General features: G+C 53.8%; 1 protein-coding gene and 1 long non-coding RNA gene across 2 annotated transcripts; one reads left to right on the top strand and one right to left on the bottom strand.

The window, feature by feature from the left end:
- Positions 1-333: 333 nt before the first annotated feature.
- LOC147653701 (uncharacterized) lies at positions 334-3,095 on the bottom strand. Its single transcript, XR_015285736.1, has 2 exons — positions 2,887-3,095; positions 334-2,146 (listed from the first exon to the last, which is right to left on the bottom strand). It is a non-coding gene; the product is annotated as an uncharacterized LOC147653701 (long non-coding RNA).
- LOC111929426 (uncharacterized) lies at positions 2,139-5,583 on the top strand. The gene is made up of 2 exons (XM_086885223.1): positions 2,139-3,887; positions 4,002-5,583. The coding sequence occupies exons 1-2, from the start codon at positions 3,261-3,263 to the stop codon at positions 4,065-4,067; spliced, it is 693 nt and encodes a 230-aa protein (XP_086741349.1). The 5' UTR covers positions 2,139-3,260; the 3' UTR covers positions 4,068-5,583.
- The last annotated feature ends 2,778 nt before the right edge of the window (positions 5,584-8,361 follow it).

The following is an 8,361-nucleotide window of genomic DNA, read 5'->3' as shown; positions in this document are numbered from 1 at the left end:
CAACCTGGGCCAGGCTGGCATCAGAGGGGGGTCACCTTCAGGCAGCCAAGTAGACATATTTGTAGGGAAGAAGGGCCTTAGTGGTACCACACCAAAGATGGCAACCCAGCTGGAAGTGGCTTCTGCCAGCACAAAAGATGGTGACGAGGGGTTGGTGTCACATGATGCCATACCAAATATGGCGTCTTAAACATACCAAATGTACCAAAGATGGTGGACTAATCAGGTGGTCACGTGAGGCTACGCTAAAGATGGCGTCTCATCAGAAAGTGAATTCTGCCAGCACCCAAGATGGCGGTCTAAGGAGGAAATCACGTGATGCCACACCAAAGATAGCCGGTAGGCACAATGTTTATTTGACCTTCTGGAAACAGCTGCACTTTTTGCGCATGCGCCCCTGTGTAAGGATGAGAATGGTGCCCAGAAGGACCCTCTCGCCTCTCAAAGGTGTCTCTTCGATTGCCTGAACCCGACGCTGACTTCACTCTTTCAGCACAATTTTCTGCGGCGTTTCCCGGTGTGAGGACATGGACTCTGGGGCCAGCAGCACCGGGGGTGGGCAGGAGCCTGCGCGGGCAGCGGCAGGTAGCAGTGATAATGCCTCTGTTGCAGCCACGCCTCGCCACTATGCGAGCACTCCCCGAGGCCACATAGGGCCGGCCCGGGTTTCCCCCATACCCCTTGGCCTGGGGAAATGCAGGAAAACACAAAAGCATGGAGGAAAAACAGTCACCGGAGCTGTCTGAGCCATCTCCCTGCCCGCAGTCTAGCATCTGCCCAGAGCCAGGAGTACCCGGCAGGATGCAGCTCCTCTTTCCCAGGAGGTGAGAGCTGCGGGGGCCACAGCTGGGGAGGCAGGGTTTGCCAGGCCCTGTAGCAAGGACAATTCCAGCTCCCAGCAGCTCGCTGGGAGTACTGCATGGACACTGGGCTGAGGAGGTGGGAGGTGTGGATGGTGTTCATGTCCTCAGGAGCTGCTGCTGAAATAGCAACTGGCAGCAGCCTCATGTGAGCTGGGAAATGAACATAAGCAGGCTGAAAACAAGCCACAGAAATGGGTTAAAATGCGATGGATTTCTCCCAAGCATCTAAAAATAAAAACACTTTTTGCTTTTGTTTTAGTAAATCAACGCTGCAGTGATTCTTGAGTTGTTGGCATTTCTTTTGCCATAGTTTTGATGAGATGCTGCGTCCCTGCCTTTCTCCCAGCTGCTGTTGGCTCAGGAGGTGCCCCTGATTTCCCTGTGAGCTGCTGGTTTGTTCACTGCTTTTCCGAGCCCAGTGGTACATTGGAGACAGCTCATGGTGTTCCCAAGGCAGCGTTTCTGCCTGCAGGGACAGTTCTGGTGCCATTGGAGCCGTGGTGAGAAGCGAAGGGTCAGCAGTGAGAGGCTTGGGATGCTCTTCCTGTGAGTATGCACATTCCTTCATCCCAGGCAGGCTCTTGGCTTGGATTCTTCAGCTGTTACTTGCCAAGCACTGGAACGGTCTTACTTGTGCAGGGAAAAGAATATTTAAGGGGAAAGCAAAGCTTTCCATACAAAGGGTATGTTCTGGCTTCAGAAAGATCCTTTCACAGAAGGAAGGGACAGTGAACTGGTCCACTGTGCCAAAAAGAGCAAGTGGGATGTTAAGGTGTGGGACAGTCTGGAAGATTCCTTCTGCCCAAAGGATCATCTAAAGCTCAGCACTAGAAAAGTCTCAATCTTGGAGTGCCTTTTGTTGGCTTGTTGAGCATGGAAGAGATGCTGAGTGTGAAATTCCAATGGAGCTGCCATTGCTGCAGTGAGAAGCAGTGGAAGCTGTTTGCTGGCTTGTTGCCCACCTTCCCCTCAGTCCCCTGGAGCTCCTGGTCACCACGCATCACCTTTGCTTTACCAAGGGTTTTTATGCTGAAGGGTTTTTAAACATGGCCATGGGCTTAGCTGCAGCTGGATTTTATTTGTTTCAGGAAGTGTCTCCTTGTCTGGTTTGTGATTTACCACTTCCCATGCCAGATTAACTGCAGTAGAAGCAAGTAGTTGAAGCCCAGAGTCTAGACTGGGATGCTCCAGGCCCCTGCCAAGCACAGGGGTTGTTGCTTGGTGTTGATTCTCCGGTCCTGTCTGCTCAAGCCTTTTTCTGAACTGCTCAGCCATAAATGCCACTGCAAGAAGAGCAGAAAATCCCCTGACTCCTGTGGGTCACTCATCTGCATTGACGTTGTGCTGCAGCCTGAGCTGTGGGGCCTGAACAGCCTCCAGACAGCCAGGATTGCTCCCCGATGCCATCCCCCGACTTGACAGGGTTGTGTTCCTCCAAGCCCAGGTGCTGTTTTAGTGGTGCTGGAGAGATTGAGGGGATGGGAAGCTGTGTTTTGGCAGCAGGAATTCAGTGAGGAGGGGAGAGGGGAGATCCCCCAAAACTGGTTAAAGCAAATTCTGCTGGGTTTGGGTGCCCTCACCCCAAAAAATGATCCTGGTTAAAAGGAACATGAGGAAACAGTGGGATATGCTGGGAGGGCTGTGCTAGAAACCCCCAAACCCTGGTCAGGGATGCTGGGCAGTGTCAGCTCCATAGGGACACTATAGAGGGGCTCTGCTGGGATCCCCAAATTCCAGCCAGAAATACTGGGCACTACCAGCTTTTGGGGACACTGCCTGATCCAGAGAGATTTCCCATTATTTTCTTTCATGCTCAGCACCTGGCACTTCATTAGAGTCCCACAGGCCAAAAATCCCATGGGAGCAGCAGGGGACGTGTGGGTAGGTTAGGGTGGACCCCCTCCTCCTGACTGGGGCCCAGATGATGTGGGGGTGAAGCAGGAAGGGAGAGGAGAAAAGAGAGTATAGAGGAAATGAAGTACAGAAGAAACGTAGAAGAAAAGTACTATAGAGAGAAACATACAAAGAGCCCAGCCCAGCCACAACCTCCCACGCCGAGCGCCGAGGATTAAATGGTTGCAAAAGTAATTCCCGGGGGTTAAATCCCCTCGGCCCCTCCCCGCGCAGCCACTCTGAGGCCCCGCGCATCTGAGCCGGCCCCGCCCCACCCAGAAGTTCCGGCGAGTCCGCGCCCGCTCATTTTAGCGCGGTGTATGCTCAGCCCAGGGTGCGGCGGGATCGTCGCTCGGAGCACTGTGCGGAGCCCAAGGCGCTGAGATGGGGCCGACACTGGAATCCGGCCCCGGAGACCTGGGTCCGGGTCCCGACGGTGTCCGCTGGGGGTCCCGAGCGGAGCCGTTTCTCCTTCGGCGGGCGGGATGCAGGATTTGAGCTGGGATGAGGACTGGGATCGCCGCAGGCGGGAGGAGCCGCTCCGGGACGGGTTCCGGGGTTGAGCCCGGCGCTGCCACTCCTGCTTCCGCCGGTGCGTGGTTGGGGTACCGCTGGGGCTCCGGGTGCGGTCCCGCTGCTGCCACGGGGAGCGGGGCTGTGCCCGTGCCGGTGCCGGGAGGAGGGCAGTGGCTCCCCGAAGCAGGAAGTGGGCAGGGCGTGGCGACCGCCGGGCCCGGGCCCGGCCCCGGCCCCGGCCCCGCCGCCGCCTCCTCGTCAGCGCCGCCCGTCCCCTGGCGGGGCGCCCCCTGGCGGGCAGGAACGGCGAGCGCAGCGCCCCCTGGCGGGCAGGCCCGGCCCCGCAGCCCCGGAGCGCTCTGGGCCCAGCTCCGCGCGGAGCCGCCCCCGCCCCGGCACCCCCGAGGCCACCGCGCCCTCCGGACCGGGCAGCGCCCGCCTCCTCCTCCCCGGTGCCTGCACCCCCGGGCCGAACGAGCGGGGCTGGATCGCCGCAGGCGCTCCGGGGTTGGAGCTGAGTCCGGCGCTGCCGCTCCTGTTCCGGCCGCTCCCGCTGTGGGACCACAGTCCGCCGGGGCTCAGTCCTGCTCCAGCTGCTCATCCGACACCTGTTGGGTGAGACTTGACACTATTCCTGCTCTCCCCTACTTTCTATGTGCCTTGCACTCTCCAATGGAAAAAGCTGTGAGTTTAAAAAGCCAGTGAAAACTGTTTGCTCTTTATTTCCAGAGGACAGGAGGTTCTGAGTTGGAAACAGCCATGAGGATCATCAAGTCAAGCCAGGGGCTGCTCTGAACAGGCACCTGGAGATGCTTCAGCCCAGACAGACCCCACCCACACCCCAAAAATACCCCAAGGAACAGCTGGCATTACCTGGGAATGTTGGCACCGTGCATTTGCGGAGAGGCTTAGGCAGCAATTCCCAGTGCTGACCTCCTGGAGCTCCCACACACCCCCAGGTATGTCCCACCCACTCCAAATCTTTTCCCTTCCAGCCTGGGGACATCATCTATCAGCAACATTAAAGCCAAGAGAATCTTCCCCCATACAGAAATTAAACCCTTAGCAATAGTCCTCAGAAATGACTTAAAATAAAACGTTAGCATGGGATGAGGTTTTGTTTGGATTAAATTTGGAGTTTTTCAGGAAGCCAGCTGGACCTACAGAACTGATGGAGAGCTTTCATGGGGGGATCCCACTGGAGGTGTGCTGAAAGCAGGGATGTTCATCCCTGTCCTCAGGGTAAAGAACTTCCAGAGGCCACTCCAGAGGTTCTAAAATGAACTCAGCTTCTTCAGGGGGAGATGACCTCCCCTGGGCCCAGGAGCTGCCTCAGCACGGGCCAAGAGTGTGTGCGGCCACTGCTGTCTCCTGCTTTAAAATATCAACTGACCTCAGGGGGATGAAATTGGCTGAATTCCAGGGAACTCTGTCCAGTGTCCCCCAAGGACATTGGTGGGGCTGGGGAATGAAGGGTATAAATAGCAAATTCTATGGATTATAAACCTGTTTTTGTCCTGATCCCACTGAGCTTCCCTGGAACCGCTGCTGGTTCCTGACACAGCTGGTGTTAAAGTGGCAGCTCTGCATGGGAATATCCACATTCCATGAGGACTGTCAGGTTATTCCAGCAGGAATTTGGGGCTATGGGTATCATTCATCTGAACTATGGGTGTAAGACCTTAAACTGCACATTGTCCTGGGGGACTGTGACTGGGAATCCAGCAGGGAATTCATTGTTTTACAAGTATAAACTATTCCAGGGAGCAGCACTGACAAGGTTGGGAGCTGCTGCTTCACCACACAGTGTCAGCAAAAGAGAGAAAACACAAAATGTGCATCCAAAAACAAAGATAAAATGGTTCCTCCAGCTTTTGGTGGGACCAGGGTTTATTCTGCCGTGAAATGACAAAGAACTGCATCAGACCTCCAGAGACCCCTTGAGAAGCCAAAGTGAGGAAGGAAACAAACACAAACAAATAAACCTCTGCCTCTCCTGGGGACAGCACAGGTCCAGCTGTTCCTGGGGACTAGGAATGTGTCTGGAGCTAAAAGCAGCTTACCAGGCTGGAGGTGCTTTCCTAAAGCACCACCTCTGGGAAGCAAACTGTAGAAGTAAGGCCCGGTGCTCCGAAGATAACGGAATGTAACGGAAAGATAGTAACCCCCCCCCTCTTCGTTAGTATGGTAATGCCTCCTGCAATTAGCCAATAGCACCTAGCTGTGATGAAAGCAGATGGGAGTAACACAGTGACCCTAGGTTATAAAATGTCAAATTCTCCAGCAATAAACGCCATTCCGCCATCCATCACATTGGTGTCTGTGGGCAATGGACCGAGTGGCCGGGGGGAACAAGGAACAGCAAGGAACACCATGCTGTTCCTTGAACCAGGGTGTTTGCCTTGCTTAAAAGACAACATTTGGTGCTGAAAACCCAGGAAGAAGCAGGATTCAAACCTAGAAAGCGAGGATTACCTGGAAAACGAGAGCGGCGGTCAGGACTGGCTGGACTAACCCTGGTGAGGGAGACATCTCTACGAAGATGGAATCATTGATAAAGGTTGTATCTGAATTACATAAACAGTGGGGGGTAGATTGCAAATCTAAGGATTTTACGCTTGCTATCACAAGGCTTTTGCATATTTGGGTTATAGAGCAACCAGTGGACATTCTCCACCCTGAGGTGTTGGAGAAATGTACCAGAGCTCTCGCTAATGAAACTATAGATTCAGGTAGTATGAAACATTTTAAGTCATGGGGTAAGGTTGTCAAAGCTTTGAAAAAAGCTAGACAAAAGCAAGAGACCTGGACAGTGGCAAAAAACTGTCTGTTGGCCACCCCGAAACTGGGAGTCAGTGCCACTACACAAACTTCAGAGCCCCCAGATGAGAGCAGCTCAGCTGAGTCGAAGGGGACACAAGAGGGCGATGAGTCCCCTCAATCCCCAAACCCTGATCTGCTCTCAAACAAACAGCAGACAGCAAGAGATTTTTGGAGAAAGTTAACAGAAGAAGCCAGAGGTGTTGCAGACAAAGTCAGGGGGGAAGTATCCCCCCAGGGGCTTAAAAATGGTGCTGAGCAAAAAGACATACAGCGGGAAAGGAATGTCCTTAGGGAAAACAGAGAACAAGTGCTGGCATTGAGAGATGAGAACAGTCGGGAGGTTGGGAGAGATAAGGAATGTGAAGAAGGATGAGGGGGAGGTGTAAAGAGGGAGAGGGAAAAGAATGTAGAGAATAGGGGGAGCAGAGGGAGGAACAGAGCATGGAGTGAAGGGTAGAGCGAAAGGTGGGGTGAAAGGCGGAGTGGAGGGTGGACTGAAGGGCAGGGAGAGCCAGGAGGGAGGGAACAGCCTGCCCACAGGGGTGGTAGGCGGGGCCGGAGCCCAACAAAAAGGCATGGGAAACAGGAAGTAGCTAGCCAGTAGAGCTCTGACTGCGATCTGGCCGAGTCCTCAGAAGAGGAAACAATAAAGATAAACAAGAATATACCCCTCCACATCAAAAAAGAACTGAGAGAGGATACCCCTCTCACAGACTGGGGTCAGATAAGAGCAGAATGTGCCACCTGGGTCTCCCCAGATGCTCTAGTATTCCCAGTCCGTGTGTCTGAGCGGGGACAGAGAGTTTACTCACCAATAAATCCTAAAGAAGTTAAAACGATTGTTAAAGCAATTTCAGAAAAAGGGCTTAATTCTGCCATGGTCAGATGGTCTTTTTGGAGGTGACAACCTGCTCACTTTTGATATAAAACACACTTGCAGATTGTTTTTTGATGGGGCAGGGATGATTGTTTTTAAAACAAGAATGGGAAGACAGCTGTGCCAGATACGTAGCCCAGATAACTGGGGCAGACCATCTGCTACACGGCTCCAGCCTGCCGCGGTTAATGGGCACAGATCCAGCCATGGTTACACCTCAGGCACAAGGCCAGGGTATGCGGGCCCACAAAGTTATGACAACCACTCGTCGGCCAGAGAAGCTATTCGCTCGGCCTCTAGAGTTGTTGCTAAGCCATCACCATGGGCTACCATAAAGCAAAACAAAAGTGAGAGCTTTACACAATTTGTAGACTGCCTTCAGGCAGCTGTTGACTCCTCAGCCCTGCCCCCAGAGGCAAAAGGCCCAGTCATGGCAGACTGCTTGCGTCAACAATGCAATTCGATAACCAAGGAAATCCTCCAGTCATTACCGGCAGGGACAAATATCGCAGAGATGATTAAGCATGTTGCGAGGGAAGAACAGGTAGCTCTGATTCAAACTGCAGTCTGCACAGCAATCGCTAACGTGATGGCATGTTTCAAATGCGGTCAGGCAGGTCCACGTTCCTGCAAATTGTAAAGGTGGGGGGGCCATAGCAGAGCCCACCTCACAGCAGAACCAATTTAAAGGGCCATGCTGGGCTTGTGGGAAAAAGGGGCACCTTGCCAGAGAATGCAGATCCAAGGCTCAGGGAAACGGGAGGGGGAGGGGACAGCAGGGCCGCACACAGTCCTCTCCCACTTGGGATACGAGGCGGCCCAGTTATGCCAATCCTGCAAGGACCGAGGTGCTCCCAAATCCATTACCCTCCCGAGAGGCGACCACTTTCATGACTCAGCTGGTTACTCAGCCAACCCTGCCTTATTTGCCTCAGGGGCAGCAGGGATCACACTCGGGGGACATGACCCCAGGGTGGCCCTGGCAGTAAGGTGTGACAACCACCGTGGTGGTATGCGGGATCTGCACCCTTTATGACACCTCAGGTGATCAAAGTATCCCCTCTGGATCTATCAGTGTTCCTTTTCTAATTGATACTGGGGCAGATGTCATAGTCATTCCAGAGACAGATTAGCCTCTGCTCTGGAAACTAGAGGATGCCCCCATGGTAGGCGGGGTTGGGGGGCTGTCACGGGCTCGGAGAAGCGCACAGCTAATAGCCATTACACTCCACACAGAAAAAGGGCCAGAAAAAACTATTGCCCTCTTCCTGTATGTCATGACAGGAATCCCAGCCCTGCTAGGGAGGGATGCCCTAGCCTTGCTAAAAGCCAGGGTGACAAATTTACCCTAAGGGCCGCTGCCACCAATCAGGCTTTCTTGGAAATCAT

Source organism: Cyanistes caeruleus, chromosome 4 (genome assembly GCF_971803275.1).
Source record: "Cyanistes caeruleus chromosome 4, bCyaCae1.hap1.1, whole genome shotgun sequence".
Classification (NCBI taxonomy): Eukaryota; Metazoa; Chordata; class Aves; order Passeriformes; family Paridae; genus Cyanistes; species Cyanistes caeruleus.
This window is presented reverse-complemented; position numbering and strand designations above follow the sequence as displayed.

What these genes read in the sequence shown, in the direction of transcription:
- LOC111929426 (XM_086885223.1), top strand. Translation starts at nt 3,261, where the DNA reads ATGAGGACTGGGATCGCCGCAGGCGGGAGGAGCCGCTCCGGGACGGGT. An exon ending in GCTCATCCGACACCTGTTGG is followed by an intron (nt 3,888 to 4,001) that starts GTGAGACTTGAC and finishes CTTTATTTCCAG; the next exon opens with AGGACAGGAGGTTCTGAGTT.